The following is a 20,497-nucleotide window of genomic DNA, read 5'->3' on the forward strand; positions in this document are numbered from 1 at the left end:
TAATTCATGCACGTGTTGCATATATTTTAATTTTCTTGATTCGACTCTTACTTTTATTTCTTTTTTGAACATAATTTTCATAATCTAAATTCGATGGAATTTCAAGATATGATTTTGATGGTAGGTTTACAACAATTATCTCTCTGTAACAATATGTTATTATAGATGTATAACAACCATCTCACCATAACAAGCCAAATATTGACAAACAAATAGGGTTGCTACAGAGAGATTGACTGTACAAATACAAGTCCAAATAACCACAAGTATCAAATTATTACAAACGAATAGTCTAAGTAATCAAAGTCCATAATCGAACCATTTCATCACAAGTAGACTAAGAACTGATACAATCCAAACCATAGCTAACAAACTGACTAAATTAACTGGACTAAAACCTATCCGTAGCAAACGCACATGAGGGACTCAGAACTACACATAAAATTGTGCATTACAAATCTCAAACTTGGATACTAAAAACCTAGAACCTCCGCTTTTACCAATTGAACCAAGGCTTCATTGGTAAATTCACTACAATGTTTGATTAGACCTGACCATAGGCTGGGTAGAGTTTAAGTCAGGCCAATGTAAAATTTTAAGCCTACTTTCTAGGTTTGTGCCCGGCTCGATCCGAAAAATGGGGCTATAATTCTGCCCAAATCTAACCTAGATTAAAAGTTCTAAACTCGAGCCCAACCCACCAGTATTAATATTTTCAGATTATTTTTTATATAAAAAATTTCTAGAAATACAATACATCAAATACAATCAAAACATTAAAATAAATGTTTCTCAACAAATTGAAAATACGTTAAAAAAAGTCTTTATATTTAAATAACACTAAGATAATTACAACTTAACAATCAAATGCCTCTAAAATAGTAGCAAAGTTAACAATAAAACAAAAGTTATACAATATCCAAACAATAATAACAAAAGAGAATCAATATAATAACGAAATTGTAACAAATAACAGCAAAACATCTTATTCGAGTCAGGCCAAAAATCCTACCAGAGGCTCAACCTATTTAAAACACGGATCTTATTTTTTATTCAAACCCTTCCATTTTTCGGACAAACCTTGAAGCACACTTTTATGAATAGGTTTTGATAGGATAAAACTAAAGAATCAGTGACAGCCATAGAGTTAGTAAGGTTAAGGTACCCATTTACCAATTTTCCTACAAATATAATTGTTCTTTTTCTATAATTTGACAAAAGATTCTTCCCAGATGGTATATAACAAATGGTAAAATCACATTATTATTATATCAAATTAATTTTCTTTTAATTATTGTTCTTAAAGATTTTCTAAAGGAAATAATTAAGAATAAAATAACATTTTGTTTTGTGTTTAAATGGTTTGTTTTTAATTTATATAAGCATTGTGTCAGCCTTAGTGAAAGCACCAAAATGGCAAACTCTTAAAAGTTCTATAATCCAAAAAAACAGAAGCCATGATCAGAGCAGAGGGCTCAGGCTTTTGTTTTACAATTTTATACTGAATCTTTACTTCTTTGACCATTTTAATAACATTATAATTATAGGGAAAACATCACATCCTAACATAACATCCACAACATCATTTATGTAAATAGCTCTACTTAAAATGCTAACATAATAAATCCATATTATTAGTTCATGAGTTGTAGTTATTAATAAGTTATTTAATTATAGTATTTGTTGTTGTCTCGAGTTGTATTTTTTTTTTCATTATCATAGTCATTCCTCTTTTTGAAATTTCTGACATAGATTTTGGACAATAAAGTTAAGGATACTACTTTAATAAATAAAAAGAATAAGTTTTTCTTCTGGTGGCATGAAGCTTGAACCCGTGACCGCATAACCACCGTCAATTGGGAACCCTAATTATACTTCAACCCATGATCGTATAACCATCGTGAACTGGGAGCCCGAGTTGCAATACGACATCTTCTAAGGTGATGGTGTACTCTCCACACGAGAAATGAATTGTGTGGGTCTCCAAGCGCCACTGCATCATCGTGAACTCAAACATACCTTAAAACTATCACAATTTCTCCCTAAAACACAACCACAAATAATCTTTCTCTCAAAATTTCCAACACGCAATGCAAAAAAAAAAAGGACAAAAACGCTTCCTTTTGTAGGACATGCTTTCAGCCCCTGACTGCCACCTCAGCTGAAAACACCTCCTGCAAAAAGCGTTTTTTATTTCTCTCTCCAAAATTGGTCTATTTCCTTAAATTTGAAAGAAAGAAAAACCAACCAAATAACTAATTAACTTTTAAATTTGGCATTCTTCACTAATTAACCCAAAATAGTTCTACTTCCATATTGGTTCACATATTGGTGGGTTGAATTATGCATTTAATTTGATTAGTTTGGTTTAAATTGAATTGAGATTAAGAAAAAATTGTGAATTATTATTTAAAGAAATTATTTAAAATTAATGTTTAAGGAACTTATTTTAAGTACAATTAAATGTAAAAATTCAAATAATAATACATTTGCAATCAATTAGAATTAGAATAACTCGATAATGTATAATGAATTGAAAATCAAAATATATGGTCAAAATTTATTAGGAGTCCTTATATTATTGTATACAGTTTATTTTAGTTTTTTTATTAAAAAAGCTCTAGATTAGTCCTTGTATATTAGAAATTTATTCAAATTATGAAATAATTACTATTTGCTGTTAAATTATTGATAATTTGGATAAAATATATCATACCTAATTGATTTACCCAATTCCCAACTCGACCCATAACAAATCTAACCATTCCCCAAAAATCCATGTATTTTTGAACTATCGTGTGGCTGAAAAAAAATATAGACTTAACAAATATTTTTCAACCATATATTAGTTCAAAAATACTTGAATTATTGGGAGATGATAGAGTTTTTTATAAGTCGGGTTAGGTCATTAGTAAATTAGTTGGGCATGACATATTTTGTCCAAATTATAAGTAACTTAACAACAAATTGTAACAATGTCGTGATTTGAATAAAATTTTAATATATAAAAATTAATCTGAAGAATTTTTAGTAGAGAGACTAAAATGAACTTTACATAATAATATAAATACTTTTAATAGACTTAAACCAAATCTAAAATAATGCAAGAGAGAATCTGCAAATATCGCATTTGCACATAGAAAGAATCAAACTTAGGCAAAAATAAGTCCCAAAACCTCTATATTTGCCACCAATATCAAGGTTTCAATGACAAAAAAATATTTAAAATTTAATTTAATTACAATCATATCCAAATAATTGTTTATGTTCTAATATTTTAAATAACAAAACATGATTCCAAAGGTTTTATCAAGCAATTTATTATTATTATTCATGTTTAACCTAATATAATTTTATCTATGATCAATTGAACACCTCAACACAAGAAGTATCTGATAAGAAAAAAAAAACCATAGAAGAAAATACATGTAGTATTTTAATTTACATGGTTTTTCAATATACCCTAATATATATACATATGCATGACAACCTATTAATTTTATTTAAATCTAGCAAAATTAAAGGAATTTTTAAAAATAATATGTATGCATATAGGATTTGCTTAATTAATACACTAAACAACTATATTATCTAGTTCCAAAAGAAAAAAAAATGTATTAATTATATTTGTATGCATATCATTATCCTTGTAGGGAAATTTAACTTTGCTTGCAAGATTTATCAACTTTATTTGTTTAAGGTTCTTCTTGCGCGCGCGCGCACACACACAAAAGTCATTGAAATTTATGCAAGTGTGAATAATAATATATAAAACAAAACCTAATATTGTTAAAATTTATTAAGTTTTCGTTGATGGGCATTGTTGTCAATGTAGGAGGAATTGGGTTTATATAGAAATAGAAAAAGATAGACTAGAACCGACATCTCTTATGTCATGTCAATGACAATATAAAAATGGAATTGGGATCTGGATGGAATATAATGAAATAGAGCCACTTTGAGGTTCCCTATGAAATGAGGCATGGAACGGAGCCACTACGAAGAAGTTCCAGGGGTTACGAAGGAAGTCTGTTTCACTGAAACATATTATCCTCCTATTTGTAAGTTGGAGATGAACTATAAATAATTTTAAATATAGTATAAAAAAGAATAGACATAATAAAACTTATACTGAAATTTGGGTTACGTAAAGAATCTGAAACATAAAAAAATCAAGCTGTTATTACATATATAGCGACAAGCACTAGAGTTCAAAACACTACAGCAATTGAAAGTTGTTTTAAACAATGATATATTATATATTTTTTTCTTGAGTTTTGACCCTTCTTTAGCGACCAAAATAATGGCTTGTTTGTCCACCTTAAAAGCCTAAAAAATAAAAATTTGGATGCTCCCCTGCCCAATACCATCTTCTTTATATTTCTTTTTCTCTGTGAAAGATGTTTAAAATAGCGACAAAAAAGATCCTCTCCATCACCCTATCTAAATAACCCTTTCATGCATATATATGGGGTCAAGCATGAAAATTGGCTTTTCTACTCTCAACTTTTGACTGATCATCTTCTTTATTTATTTGAAAAAAAAGGGTCATGGAAATGCTTCAATCTTAATTGCAATTTGGGCAATACTTTCACCGCATCCAACTATATATAATTAATGTTAACATTTAGTTCAATTATTGATGCATCATTGTTTTAGATCTGCCCAAAAACTATTCTTTTTTCTTTTTTTTTTGAAATAATTACTTTTTCAAAGTTAAACATACCCAAATTATTATTTGCTAGTAACTTTTTTAAAAAAAATTTTGCGAAAAATATAAATTTGCGAAAATGAGTTTAATTATGAAATTGGTTTTATTCGAATTTGTTGAGGGGAGGTCAGACTCATTCAGGGAAAAATTTACAAAGTATTATTTGTCGAAAGGTAAAAGCTCGAACACTCTTAATAGGTTTAATATTGGGCTTAAGATGTCCATTTATAGTTTTATCCTTGTATTTTCTCTTTACGTTAAAAGCCCCAATGGGTTCACAAAGTCATTTTACCAGGAGTTCAAGCAGGTTGATGGATTCTCTCTATCAATAATTTAAGAAAGTGACCTTCATAGGATAAAGACACTTTCACCTATTAAGAAAATCTCAATATTTACTTTTAGTGAATCTATCTTACCCCATAAATACCAGGTTCAAATCCCACAAAGAACAACATTCTTTAGAGGGGAAGGCACTCCCGCATCATACATGAAAGGGGTGAGAGACAAAACCCCTATTAAGGATAATACTAAACTTGTTGATGAGCCCATCAATTTTGGTAAACGATATTTTGTAGAATTTTCCCAACTTAACTTAATCTAATTTTGCTTAGTTTAATTTTTGAAAATATATGATTAAAAATAAAAGATAATATGTGTATGAAAAAAAAGGCTGATTTTAAAGCAAACCCCGCTTCAAAGCAATATGGGATATGATCGTAGTTCATTGGATGGTGTCAAATCAACCATGATAAATGAAAATGATCAAAGTGGGAAATTAATCAAAAGTTTGTTTTTTAAACTTTGATTTATATGATTGCAATGCCTTGGGATCATATACGCACTAACACCCTATTTGCTTTATTTTTTAATAAAGAAAATCATTCAATCTACTTTCTTTTTTCTTGTTCTTTTTGTTATATTTTAACATCACAATCCATGGATTTATCTAATACAAACATAGGTTTTTGAGGGATATGCATATTGGAATGATGGGGGCAAAGTTTTATTTCATGATTAGTTGCTTTGAAGCTTTCATATCATCATTACAACCTATAATATAATGGACGATTGAGTTAAAGTTAATAGTTGTTATGATGTTGGTTATTACTAACTCACGGATCGAGTATTTAAATAGAATTGATTCGATCTAGTTGTGGTAGCTTGCATAATTACAATTTTCAATTTTGGGAGGAATGAGTGCCCCTGCTTGCCGCCTTTGTCCGCTTGTGTCTGAGATTTTAGTGTTGAGTTCATCTTTAAATAAGGACAAATTCATCTGATATCGTTTTCTTTATTCTTAACACTTAAGCATCACGTATATTAGTTAAATATCAATCTACTTACTAGCAGACCTATTTTAGGTATTTGAAATGAGTACACATATAGCAGCTTTCATGTAAAAGGGGAAAAATCATAGAAGAAACTATAGGGCAATATCAGCATCACGTATATTAGTTAAATATCAATCTACTTACTAGCAGACCTATTTTAGGTATTTGAAATGAGTACACATATAGCAGCTTTCATGTAAAAGGGGAAAAATCATAGAAGAAACTATAGGGCAATATCTAGGGTGAAATGTGAGCTTTGGGAAAGCCTCCTAAGAGTAGAGGAAAGCATGACTGACTGATATTTGTACCACTGACTGAATGTAACACAGATATATATATTTATTAAAAATAATTTGAGGACAAATAAATAATTGATCACCAAAAATATTTTATTGTAATGAGCAAAAATTAAACCCAATTAAATAGTTGAAGGACGAGGTTACCTGGTGATGGATAAACATATATATACACTTCATCCTGGTTTTGGTTTTTGTACTGTCAATTTTAGTCTGATGGCTTGATGCAGTCAACCTAAGTTGGTCAGATATTAGCACACTGGATTTTCCTATTCCCTCTCATGAAATAAAAGCTTTACAATAAGCTTTTGTCACTTCTACCTTTTCGTACGTATTTTATAGTTAAAAATTAAATTTTTTTATAAAAGACGTCATAATTTGAGAAGATATAAAGAAAAAGTGATTGTTAGAGATGGGATTCATGATACCATTTTCTTGAATTATTTTTATTATATTTATTTTTATGTAATATTTAAAATTATTTAAAATTACTTTTAATTACTTATAAATAAAAAAATAATACGTTTTAACGTACTTAAATTCAAGTTCTATCAAACTAACATTCAATTAATATTTTTTTATTAAAAATAAGATAAAATCCTTTAAAGTTTGCTTAATTATAATAAATAAATTACATTAGTAAAACACAATCAGGGGTTAAAGTTAAATATTATGGTCATACTCATACACAATTATTTCATAGCCAACATAAGGGTATGATAATCCTTAAATCAGGACCGATAATATTTAGAGGGTCCCCTGCCCCAACCACCCAAATAAAAAGTACCCCATTGTTACCAATGTTTATTTATTTATAAATATTATTCAAATATTGATATACAAAAATTGATATACAAAAACTAGTACCCTTCTCTTGGACAGACACCTAAGCTTCTAAGGACTCTCCTATTTTTCTTTTGTTTCAGATTTAGATATATTTATATAATAGTATATGGTATAGTTGGTGTGGTGACAGTCAACTATGAATAATTGACCTGATAACTGGTAATGTTTGGTCAGTGGTTCAGCCCTGTGTTGGACCCATGACCATGGCAGGAGGCAGAGGCTAATCAACAGAATTTGGTCTGCTTACATAATATGATTTTAAACAAATCTCAACTAATCACTCCCCACTACCAACCTTTCTTCATATTTGGAACATATCAATGCCTATCTAATATACAGTAGTTCACTAAGACAGTATTTATGGTAAGAGTTAGTACTGATTTGTTCAATGTTTAATTTTTTTTTAATTCTATAAAATTTTCAAAATTTAGGGTTTTGACTAAGTTGACTTTTCTCTGCTCCTCTTTCGTTTTCGACGGCTACGTTGGATAAGTTGAATTAGCCCCCGGTTGGAGGGACGATCCCCTTTGCGGGATCAATTTGCTACGTCGCCTAGGTATAATTAATTTTACAGGATTGAGTATGTTAACAAGTTCATACACATAAAAAGTACCATGTACTAAGTTGACAACACTTATTTTATTCAATGACCAACTTGTTTAAAGAGTATGGTAATCAAGTGTTACTTGGTTAAGTGTTCTAAATTTTTAAGAGGAAAACTTAGGTTGGGTTTGGATGGGTGGTTGGATACAGTATGTTTAGTTTACTTTTTGTCTTACATTACAGCATTGTTACAATATCTAATCTCACTGTCACTGTTATTTTTACACTAACCGTAGGTAAATGCACCACCCATCCAAACTAAGCCTTAAAGGGGGAGATGTTTAGATCTTAGTACAAAAGTGAGAAGTTTAAACTAGTAAGTGTTAAAGCTTAGAAACACTTGTAGGAGATGCTAATGTAGTGAAAATTTTCTTTGAGTAAGACCTTGCAAATGTATGAAAACTAAACTGCATAAAACATCTTTTCTTATTTACTTTCTGCACATTTCCTTTCTTGTGCTTGAAATAGTTAGAATTGATTGGCATTGTTTCTGACACTGCTTGTTTGTGCATTCAAATATCAATTTGGATCCAATACAATCAAATACATACACTTATTTTTATGGTTTTCAAAATCTTGCAAAGATATGAGACTATGGCACTCACGAAACATGTGAAAAACATAATTATGTAATAAAAATATTTATAAAAAAATTATATAAATAACAATGAGGCTACGTTGAAATACTATAAAGATCTTAATTCTATTTTTCTATATAAAATAATAAAAACACTCTTAAAATAATATAATTTATTTTATAAAATAACAATATTTTCGTAGTTACTCCACTGAAAACTCACTAAAAAATTCAATACCCCAACATCTTTTGTTGAGGACTATATTATATATTATTTCAAGTCTTTCTGAATGATCAGCAATCGAATAAAGCAAAGTGGACTCAATAGGTCATTCAAAAGGACAATATGAATGGGAATAAAGTAAAAGTAACATTGGCTTATTCATTTATAATATTTGTTTACTATAAAGAGAGGAGAGGGTGTTCCGGATGTCATTCAAAAAATGCAGCATCCGACATGATGAAAATCCAGACCAACGTTTTTGCTGTAAAGAAAAATCCCAACAAAGATTCAAATTCTAAAACCAAATAAGAACAATTCCATGTTTCCTTTTCACTTTAAGACACTGTTCAAAGACATAACACCTCACTTTTGTCCCCCCACTCACTACACCTATCTATACTTTATTACATTCCAACCATCTGTTTCTTTTCTTTTTTTTTTCTTACTTGTACACCAGATATTCTCTGTGTCTTTTCTGTTCCACTAGCCGAAAGGAGACCATAATCCCGAGTTGCATATGTTGGGATTCGAACTGATTTTATAGTTTGCTTAGCTAGTGTATGTAACTATACCAGACTGTAGTCTGTGACAAGAAAAGAGGTTGCATAAGCTGGGATTTGAGCTCAAATCTACTAGATATCACTTATTAAAAGTAGTTGCGTGAGTAACCAACTCAGTAAATCTCGGTTCTAAGATTCTAAGATTCGAGCTCGAATCTATTAGATCAATTTTCAAAAGTGATTGTATAAACCAACTCGATAAACCAAGTTTCTAAAGTTTTCTTTTGCTTTGCTAGTTTATGCAAATATACCATCAATCTCAAGCATATAAACTAATATATGCTTCAAAGCTGTTTATAAACACTGTCCAACCGATGAGTTTTGTGGGCTTCTAAAAATGCTTTGCTTAGTTGATTCTGCAACAAGAAATACAAAGCTTGTAAGGCAAGTCAGTGATTCAAGATTTCAAGACTCGTAAAAATAAAGTTAAACATAGATTTTGTTTTGATTTGATTTCTTACTTCGATCTTGATCTCTATTAATTCCTGGATATAATGCCGGCATACCGGACACCTCTTCGATTTCAGCCTCAATTGTTTAGCACACTCACTGCACATACACTGACAAAGAAAATATTGGCAATAGGAAGTTATAATCAAGTACCTAACAATGTATCTTCACATTAAAAAAAACTACGAGATTGCCTCTTTTTTTCGATCTGGGGTGACAGAGGAATGGATTATGATGGAAGTCTTACCATGTGCCGACAAGGCAAAACAGCAGTATCTTTTGGTTCAGTCATGCATATCACACATGTTCCAAATGACTCACTATCATCCTCAACACCTTGTTCATTACAATTCTCAATCCCATAGATCTCCTTAAGCTCATATCGAATCCCTTCGATCCACAATATCTGTTTGATTACTTTCACTTCGAAATGGCCTTCGTCATTGAGCTTCAAAACAGCTTGAGTGATTTGTGCATGTGGAGGCTGCTCAAAATTTGCAGTTGACATGAAAGATGGAAAACTTGTTTCTGCAGATATAACAAGTGGGCAAATGTCATCTTCTTCCTTTGAGAGTCTTGAAAGAAGATTGAATTCGAAGAAACCGAGGCCGATGCCGGTTCCTGAAGGCTGATAGAATTTTTGAGCCAATCCTTTCTGGAATGGAACGGTCTTGGGCATATAAATTTCAGGATACATTGGCATGAAATTGCAGTTAAGTCCTTCCTTGGCAAAGTAAAATATGGTGATGCTGTCATAAAAATGACCAAAACAAATCAATCAAAAGCAAATATAGTGCTACAATTCTTCTAAAGTAAATTTGACATATACGACACACACACACATATCTATAAACAAAGTATGTGATCTCTATGAATTACTCACTTTCAACTTAGAACTTACCTCATTCTAAACCATCATGGTGAACACTGATGTGTAAGGCATAGATAAAAATCAGATGTAGTAATCTATTTAATTTATAAAACATTCAAAATAGTAGAGGGTTTCAATACGAAAAAAGCTCATATGTATACACATATATCTGACCTGCCATCAACAAGAGCATCAAAAGTGAAAGAAAGCAAGAGAGTATCCAAGTGATTATGATCAAGGAAAAGTGAAATGGTGTCCTTGTGAATGTTGACATCATTCTTGATCTTCTTGGCAGTTTTGTGATCAACATAAGCAGGTGGAGTTAATGAACAAAATGGCGGTGAAGCCATCATTGAAAGAGAAGAAGAAGAATATGGAGGAGGAGGGTGGTGGTAATAGTTTGGTGATGCAGAAGGGCGTGGTGCATTAGCTGCAAAAGCGTAAGTATTTCCACTAACAGCATTGGAAGAAGATGGTGATGATGGAATGGAGATGTTTTCGGTAGAACCGCCATTGAAGTTGTAATTAAAAGTTGATGAAGATGACGAGATTGGGTTATTTTGAGAAGGAAGTTGTGTTTGAGGATGTGGTCTTCTTAGTTTGCTAAGGGAATGTCCCATGGATTCCTTAAAGTTTGGAAGAACAAAGTCTTGGTTTTTGGCATTGGGACTTGGGAATTGCGACAGATTAGTATTTAATCATCTTCAATCAAATTAATTACTCCTTTAATTTCTTTTTTTTTCTTCTTCTTTTAGTGATTAAATTATCTCATGTACGTATACACTAAGTAAAGATTTAATTTTTAAAATTAAAAGTTATTTTGGTATGATTTATGTTATCCTATTTTTTTCCATTTATTTTTCTTTTAATATTTAGGTTAATTTTTACTACGGTACAGCAAATTAGAGATATAGGGTGGAAAGTAGCAGCGTTTATAAACAAAATGCCACTAGATTAAGGGTGAGTTTGGATGGACGGTGGGGTACAGTGTGCTAAAATTAAAAGTTATTTTGGTATGATTTATGTTATCCTATTTTTTTCCATTTATTTTTCTTTTAATATTTAGGTTAATTTTTACTACGGTACAGCAAATTAGAGATATAGGGTGGAAAGTAGCAACGTTTATAAACAAAATGCCACTAGATTAAGGGTGAGTTTGGATACGCGGTGGGGTACAGTGTGTTTAGCTTACTTTTTATCTCATGCTACAGTATCTAATTTCACCACATCGTTGTGTTTACATTGGCCGCAGATAAACGCACTGCCCACTTAAACCCACCCTAAACATTTTGTGGTGTTTAATACCAAACCGCCACAACATTAATGACTTTCAAAGTGTTTAAAAACACAGCTAAATTAAATATGTTCGTGACAATTATAGAAACACACGTCAGGGAAAACTAATTGATTAAAGCAAGAAACCATAATTCCATGAAATAGGTTTGGCACCATATCTATAGTGGCTAGGGATGATCAAACGGTTAACCAAACTGAACTTTTTAATCCTTTAACCGTTAACCGAACCGAATTTTAAAAAAAAAAATTAATCGAACCGAAATATTTTGGTTAATTCGGTTAGTTAACTGAAATTTATATGTTTTTTTTTGTTAAAAAAGTATAAAACATATTAATAAATAAATAAACCAACAATGTTGATTTGACCTAATTAACCGAATTAGTAATAGCTTAATACATATAATATATAATATTATTTATTAAGTTCGGTTAATTCGATTAATTATCCGATTTCAAACCGAATTAATTGTTAACCGAAATTTTAAAAAACCTTTAACTGACCTCAGATTAAACTGGATCGATTAACTGACCGATTAACCGAATTAAATCGGTTCGGCCGATTAACTCAGTTTTGTTAAAGTTTAAACACCCGTAAAAATGCCGCGAAATATATCTAATAGTCATGGTGCTTAAGTGATAAACGTCGTCACATTCATGTGAAAAAATAGAAAAAAAAATATTAAAATAAGTATTTACATATACAATACAATTAGCAGCTTTTAGGCCTACAAATGTCGTCGTTAAAAATAACATGCGGTGGCATTTCGGTTAAAATGCCACTAATATAAATAAATAATATTTTTAAAAGATACTTTATTTTTCCAAATAGATTTGGTGGCGTTTATTAACTGAAATATTAATATTTTGTTTGACAAAAAAAATTATTCTATTGAAATGTTACATCTCGTTGCATTTTTGTTAAATCTGTTCAAGGATCTGGTAGTCGGATTTGTACCAAATTTAATTTAAATAATAAAAAATATTTTAAATTAAAATTTAATTATAATATATATAAATTAATAATAAAATAAATATTTTAACAAATCAACCCAAACTCTAATAAATGGGATAATATGTAAACCTTCCACCGTGTTTATTAGAAACGCCGCTAATTTAAAATAAATTTGCTAACATTTTCTTTTTTTTTTTTTAATTTTACTCATATAAGTTTAAATTAGTTAAACTAAATTCCCTAAAAACAAAAAATCCCTAAGTGTCGCTCACCACCTCCACCTGTCCAGCGCCGCTGCCCGTCGACAACCATCTCCACTCCGGCGGCCGCTTTGTCTTCCGCTTCTTCTGTCACCGGCGCCCATCAACGTTGCGTCGTCCCGCTCGTTCCTCCATCAAGACACTTTCGTCATTCCGGTCAAGCTGCTGTTTCCTCTGTCGCCGGCGTTCACCACTGCCGTCGTATTCTCCGCTCCAGCCTTCAGTCGTCGCCTTCCCGCTGTGCCGCCGGTCAATCTCATCCAATTCCAGGTATCTTCTATTTTTTTTTGATAATTGCTCTACTCAGAAAAAAGAACTGCAGAGAAGACGACTTTATATTTGAATTGATGTTATATGGGTTGAAGAGGTAATTAATTAAATTCAAAAATACTAACTTTTGGTTGCTTTGATTTTATGGCCATGACCTTATGGTTTTTTGGAACTGCTTCTCCATTGCTTTTTCAGTTTTGATGATGGGGGAACTCAATCTTTAGGAGGATTTAATTAGACCAGCCAATGTAGTTCATCAATGTGCTTAATTACCTGTTTGAAACTTTCTTAGGAAATAGCTATAATGGCAGTTGTTCTTGTTTGGTTTATATTTAGTTCATGGCATTAAGGTTGGACCTCTATTTCAGCTGTATGTCAGATACATGATATGTTTTTGCATCCAATAAGAAAGTGGTTTGAACTTGAAACTTTCAGTTTCGAGGTCTTAAGCTTAAAACACAAATCTATGTTAGATGCTCATTACTAAAGGAACACAGTATATAAGTGGATCGTGTATTACATACTTAGGGAATGTGTAACAATACTATATTAGAAGTTAGTTCAAGTAGAAGTTCAGTCATTTGGTGTAAGTAAGTACGATCTATACCGCCTTTCCTCTCTTCATATACTTTTTCTTTTTTGTGGACTTTGTTCTTTGGCTATGGATGCAATCTATATTGGCATTATCTTAAAAGTATTAATAAAAAAATAAAAATAAAAATATCATAAATCATGAGGATGTTTGATAAATAGCTGAGTCAAAGAAAAGATCGTTCCTCGTCATGCTTCTTGTCTTTTGTTGTATATTATTACACTTCCTTTTTGCTATCAAAACAAAACTGTTGGCATATTTGCAGTATAATATTAAAATCTGAATATGGTTTAGTTGAGTATTCTTTAGCATTTCGGCAAGTATTAGTATTGATATTTGGGAAGTAATATGTAAATACCACTTTTAGTTCTCTATCAAATGATATGTCCTAACCTTGGAACTGTTAAGCTTTCTTTCCCTTAAACTTTTTATGGCAAAAAAAATAAAATAAAATAAAATTAAGATTAAGACATCTTTTGAAACAATGCTTAAAAAACATTGTTCCCTAAACCTTAAATATAAAGGATAATTATCTTTAAGAAGCATCATTTGCTTTATTTTTAATTTTATAATGCATTGAATCTATATGCTAATCCCCAACTGGAATATATATATACATACTAGGCATATAAGCAAAGAAGCTAAACATGCTGATCATTCATGCATAGCCATATGAAAAGGTACAAATTAAACGTGTGTGAATTTTAATAAATTAGAAAACATATAAAGTTTAAATTAAATATAAATATATATAGCTATGTCGATCATCCAAAACAAATATAGTTTCCACGTTGAGCCCAGTTGATATACACAGCTAAGAAAATGTCCAGAAATAGGCAATAGCCCCCACTCTTTTTCCTCTGGAATTTATTTACGCAAATTTAGGCAATACACACAGCTATGTTTCATGATTATTATATTTGTTGAATAGCACTTTTGAAATATCACAATAAAGTGAATTGAAAAAAACTTCTGATTCAAAGATTCAGGCTTTGAATTACTCGACCATGGATGTGAAGCTTAAAAGTCAACAATTAACATTTTTCGCATGTTTTATATTATAATTTAATTCCAATATATTAGGTTAACTAATCAACAAATATGTCATCTACTTTGGGGAAGGTTAAATTCTGCTATTAGTCCCTGTACTTTATGGAAGTTGTGGATTTAGCCCCTGTACTTTTATTTGATTAATTCTAGTCCCTGTACTTTTCAAAATAAAAGAAAATAAAAGGACAAGAGAAATGGAAGTTAAAAGAAAATAAAAGAAAAAAATTAAATTGCTCAGAAAGAAAAACTATAGGGACTAGATGTGCAATTTGACCTAAATTTTATTGTCTAAAATGATGATTTAATGTGCTAGTTAACAGTCCAGCGACCAAACTGTTACAAATTGATAATATTAGTGACCATTTTGTAACAAATTAAAGTTCGGTGATTAAAACGTAATTTAAACCTTACATAAATGACTATTTCTATAGTTTACCCTTGAATAATTCGTTAAAATAAAGGTGCTGTTTTAAAAAAAAGAAAAATAAGATAAGTCAGAATTGACCTTTGACCAAAAATTCCCAAACCATGAGTGTCTGTGTTCTATACTTCTAATTCTAACCTAAAAAAAACCTAGAACCCTCTGTATGTTTGCCGGATCCTCCCTACTGCCGCTTTGCCAATACCTGAAGGGGCATCGTTTTCATTTGAAGCCATTGTTAGCTAAACATTTTGAGATTTGAGGTAAGTTTTTCTTTAGTAATTTTATTCTTTCTCTCCTGTTAATGGTATTTTGATTAAGTTCATCATGTTGAAAATTGTTCCATGAACTAAACCAGTATTGGTTTCTTCAATTCTTTTTAAGTCTTAACAAACCTATCCTTGCTTGTAAATGGGATACTCTTCTTTGTTGATGCCAACACTTTTGGTTGGTTGAAATAATAAATCATTCAGTAAAACAAGTTGTGTACCTAATTCTCTGAAGTTCTTGAATAAAAATATCCTCAACTGTTGCAAAGCTCTAATTTCTATTAGTGCTTGTCCAGAAACTATGTTTATTTGCAAATGCAAAGGTCATAATTTAAAACCTAATTCCATTCACATATGTAAAAATAGGATCTGCACTTTTCCATTCTAATGTTAATAAAAGTAGAGATCTGTCACCAAGCCTTGATGATCTTTAAAACTTTTTTTTTTTGGTTCAGATTCTGATGTGAAAAGCACACACAGAAAAGACACAATATCGAGTTGAACAATATTAAACAAAAAATGATCTGATGAAAAACTGGATTTAATTGCCCTTTTTATAATGTGGGTAACTAGAGATTTATGCATAGCGGGTAAATATTTGGTTTAGAAGAATCTTTTTTTATTCAAGTTCAGTTTTTAGCCTGAATTTGGTTGTTTGTCATCTGGGTTAATTATTTAAAGATTTGAGAACAGGGGACATTTCAGGTTTGAGTTTTTCATAAGCAGCACCGGTGTTTGGGTGTTATATAGTGTCCTATACTGTTAGAATCAGGCTCTGGGTTTATACTTTGGGGCTAAACCAGTTGTGGTTGATTGCTATCATTTTATGCTTATGCCTGCATGCCATTGTGATTAATTAGAATAACTCCAAAGCATTCCTTTAACTTTTAGTATTCTTGTCAACCTGGCATGCATGAAAATTACTTTCCAAATCAGATATAATCATAAAATATATGATCAATATGTCTTAGATTAAGCATTTCAGTTTATCCATTACACGACATGTTTCTACACAAAGATTCACTCTTGATTCAGGCCATATTTCTCTCTTGAATTAAGATGAACCCCAGTTCTGGTATGTTAATTGTATACCCACCATTAAGTTTTAAGTTAGGAGCTAACACTTGTTAAAGGTTTTAGTTATAGGCAAAGCAAAATTAAAATTGATAGGAAAGAAGGATCACCTAAAAGAACCAAAACCATTTCTTACAGATTTGTTGGTGCTCATCTAGGCTCAGGTGCCTAGCCAATGTTTTATTTACAAGGACAACTTACTAGAATATGAGACACCTTTGGCAAAAACTGATGTCTCTTTGATTTTTTTAAACAAAAACTGATTTAGATAATCAAGCCAGGTAAAATGTTACTTTGTGTTATATATCAGCAGACAAACTTATAGAAGAATAGCGTTTAGAGTGCAGTTTGGTCTAGTGGTATCATTTTTTTGGTTCCCTCTTTTTGTTAACCTTCGTTGAGATTGTCTTTGGTTGTTTCTGCTTTTATTTCTGGCTTTGGGGTGCCTTTGCTACCTTTAAGAGTTGTTTAAGGTTTGAGATTCCTGTTTCCTAGTCTAGTCTAGGAGTGTTATTTTATTGTTGTTCTCTGCTTTCATAGAACTTGTACTCTGCCCATTTGAGATATCTAACAAATTCTATTGCTTTTGGCTAAGTAATAAATAAAAAATGAATATGTTGTGTAAACTGTAGGTGATTCTAGATGGGAGAGGCTCGGGATGGGGTGAAGGTAAAGAGAGTGGTTTTCGTTACAGTGGGAACAACATGTTTTGATGCACTTGTTAAAGTGGCGGATTGTCAGGAAGTTAAGGATGAGTTATATAGAAGAGGGTATACTGATCTTCTCATTCAAATGGGTCGAGGGTCATATCTTCCTGCAAAGGTATGTCGGAACTTTGAGCGACTGGTGAACGGCTCTTCATTTTAACTTGTATAACGTAGAGAACAAGTGATCAATAAATTTTAATGGGAGAAAAAGAAACATTATTGTAAATGCTTTTATCAAATTTGTGATGTTGATTTATGGGTATGAGTTTAAAGAAAAGCAAGAAATATTGGAAGTATCAGAATCTTCCAACAGGATTCTATATTAAGTAATTCACACTTTGGTTATTGTCTTGCCATAACATGAAAATATGGTTAAAAAATTTAATGATGAAGATGGAGTTTTGCCACTTCTTTTGAAATGAAGATTGTGTCCTCTTCTTCCTTTTGTTCTTATTCTTGTGATTTTCCTAAGGTTTATTTTTTAATGTAGTCTACTGGTGATGATGGATCTTTGGCTGTAGACTACTTCACATTTTCATTGAGCATTGCGGACCATCTGAGATCTGCATCGCTTGTGATCAGTCATGCGGGTAACTCTCTCTTTCTATATTCCTTTAAACGCTATTTTTATCTACCTTGGAAAAAAATTGAATGTCATTCTTATTTTCCTTTCTATTGGACATGCTTATTGAATGTTTTCTAGTCTATAGAACTATTTTGTTTCTTCATTCAGCAAAAAGAATAGCAGAGGATTTTGGTGTAATCCCATGATCACATGACCATGTTATGGCATCCCTATTCATTGTTTATGGCTAATTTAAGTGGTGGATGTATTTACTAGGAATTCAAGTAAGTCTGTTAAATCTGTGAAATGATTTTGACATGGCACAACCTTTTGAAGTCATTCATAAGCTAATTGATTTGTTTCGTTATTCTGAGCTTTGCTATTTTGTGGTTGTCACTGAGTATTTCTGCTGTAGTCTTGTTTATATCAGTAAATTATTGGAAAAACTTTTAAGGAACTACTTCCAACTATTCTTTAGGTTCTGGGAGCATATTTGAGACCTTGCAGCTTGGCAAACCTCTAATTGTTGTTGTCAATGAAGATTTGATGGATAATCATCAGAGTGAGTTAGCAGAAGAACTGGCAGAGAGAAAACATTTATATTGTTCTCGTCCTCTGACACTCCACCAAACCATAGCCAGTATGGATTTGAATTCTCTTGTTCCGTACACTCCGGGAGATGCCACACCAGTGGCCAAACTGATAAATAGGTTTCTTGGTTTTCCAGAAGAGTCATGAGCTTGAATATAATATAAAAAAAACTGAGCAGTCCTAGGGAAAGCTTCTTGCATCAATGACCCCAACTAAAGATTTATGTTTCAATATTTCTTCCCTTATAGAATGTTGCCTAGTGAGTTTGCATAGGCATCATATATTGTCACAAAATTTCACCCATGTTGCAGGTATTCTAAAAACATGTAATGTTATATTAACCATTGAAAATGGAAATCTTCTGGCCTTCTCTGTTTCCATAGGCATCATTATATTTCCATTACATGCATTTCCCCTTTCAGACCATTTAATGCAGCTTCAAGATGACATATACCGCACAGATGATAACTAGTTATGTATCTAAACTCAGATGTATGTCGGATATATGCATGTGTCCAATACAGACAGATATATATATATTCAGTTTTCAGAGTTTTACTGTATACTTGGTGTGTCAGTAAGTATAGCGAAGGTCACATGATTTGCAGGGCTTGTTTGATGTGATAATGGATCTTAAAAACAGCTGTAGGTTGAGCTTGCAATTATTGTTTTTATTGGTAAGGACTTAGTCAGCAAAACAGGCAATGCAAAATAGCTATCTAGGGTCACATGGTTTTCAGGGTTTGATGTCATAGCCATATGAATGTGAGCTTTTAGGTTGAGCTGAAAAGCAGCAGTATCTTGATTGAAGCCAACACCAATGAAAACAAAATTAGTTATATTATATATTATTATGTAAATTACATAGCATTTGATGGGGAGTTACTGTTTTTTTAATGCAATTTAAATATCTTGATTTGACTTTTACAGGTCTTCACTTGGGAAAATTAACACCTAGATTTTTTCTACAAATTTATAAACCACCAAAAGCGAAATATATATATAATCCTTTGTCAATTAATGCCTAAAATCTTATATGTCAAATCTTCTTTCATAATTGGATCTATCCACAAATTTTATGAAACATATTGATAGCCACATATCAATCACTTACATGAATCCAAATCTACAATGATGGGAAATATCAATCTTTTAAAATCCTCCAAAATTAGTTTTACAAAGAGATTGTAATTTGAGAATAGAAAATTATAAATAATCTTTGCCCAAATTACTGTTTGATAATTATCAAATTAAAAGAATACAATCTTTGCCAAAAATTTCTGGTGAAAGGGTTAGTAAATGATTATTTACAAATCCAGAATTTAGTTTTTACACTTTTATTTTGAGGAGTTAAATTATTTTATTTTTTTATATTTTAAAATTTAGATCTAATTGTTAATATTGTTAAATTTTTTGTTAATTTTATTTATGTGATATTTTGAAATTAAAAAAAAACTTGGTAACAATGTAATTAAAAAGTTGACGAAATAAATTTAAATTTAACAAAATAATTTAAATTGTGTTCACGGTTAGACTTAAATTTTAAAATTTTAAAAATAAAGACTAAATTCCTAAAAAAAATATAAGAATAAAATTTTAAATTTACGAAAAAACATAAAGATTTATGATATTTTAACCATAGCAAAAAGAGGTGTTGTGTAATGAAATGGAAGGAATAAATGAAGGTGGAATGCAGGCCATAGGAACCCAAAATGGGAAAAATAGAAACAAGCATGGTAAAAGTATCACAATTTTTTGTACTATATATTGTATTGCATTTTAGATTATTTATTGAAAAATTGGGTAAATTATTCTTGATAGATTAGATGAGTGAGCAAAACAATCCTTCCAAAAAAATTGCACCATTAAATATTTGTTTTAGTGTTATATATATAAAATATAATATTAACTTTATTCCTTAACTTTTACACCTTTATTCAATTTTACCCATACTCTTTTATTGGAAGTAAATTATAACTTTT

At 30.9% G+C, this 20,497-nt stretch overlaps 3 protein-coding genes across 4 annotated transcripts; 1 reads left to right on the forward strand and 2 right to left on the reverse strand.

Annotated features, from left to right (window-relative positions):
• Positions 1 to 8,758: 8,758 nt before the first annotated feature.
• Positions 8,759 to 10,501, reverse strand: LOC107898136 (probable E3 ubiquitin-protein ligase LUL4). Its single transcript, XM_016823675.2, has 3 exons — positions 9,845 to 10,501; positions 9,609 to 9,707; positions 8,759 to 9,503 (listed from the first exon to the last, which is right to left on the reverse strand). Exons 1-3 carry the CDS (start codon positions 10,298 to 10,300, stop codon positions 9,432 to 9,434), a joined length of 627 nt encoding a protein of 208 aa, XP_016679164.2. The 5' UTR covers positions 10,301 to 10,501; the 3' UTR covers positions 8,759 to 9,431.
• Positions 10,500 to 11,188, reverse strand: LOC121220377 (probable E3 ubiquitin-protein ligase LUL3). Its single transcript, XM_041100076.1, has 2 exons — positions 10,643 to 11,188; positions 10,500 to 10,524 (listed from the first exon to the last, which is right to left on the reverse strand). The coding sequence occupies exons 1-2, from the start codon at positions 11,086 to 11,088 to the stop codon at positions 10,500 to 10,502; spliced, it is 471 nt and encodes a 156-aa protein (XP_040956010.1). The 5' UTR covers positions 11,089 to 11,188.
• Positions 11,189 to 12,853: 1,665 nt separating this feature from the next.
• On the forward strand, positions 12,854 to 18,891 carry LOC107899121 (UDP-N-acetylglucosamine transferase subunit ALG13 homolog). 2 transcript variants are annotated; one of them, XM_016824741.2, is made up of 4 exons: positions 12,854 to 13,246; positions 17,285 to 17,474; positions 17,850 to 17,949; positions 18,403 to 18,891. In XM_016824741.2, the coding sequence occupies exons 2-4, from the start codon at positions 17,295 to 17,297 to the stop codon at positions 18,660 to 18,662; spliced, it is 540 nt and encodes a 179-aa protein (XP_016680230.2). In that variant the 5' UTR covers positions 12,854 to 13,246; positions 17,285 to 17,294; the 3' UTR covers positions 18,663 to 18,891. The 2 variants fall into 2 exon arrangements, with proteins under 2 accessions (XP_016680230.2, XP_016680231.2); XM_016824742.2 differs by lacking the exon at positions 12,854 to 13,246 and adding an exon at positions 15,118 to 15,572.
• The last annotated feature ends 1,606 nt before the right edge of the window (positions 18,892 to 20,497 follow it).

Source organism: Gossypium hirsutum, chromosome D08 (genome assembly GCF_007990345.1).
Source record: "Gossypium hirsutum isolate 1008001.06 chromosome D08, Gossypium_hirsutum_v2.1, whole genome shotgun sequence".
NCBI classification, from domain to species: Eukaryota; Viridiplantae; Streptophyta; class Magnoliopsida; order Malvales; family Malvaceae; genus Gossypium; species Gossypium hirsutum.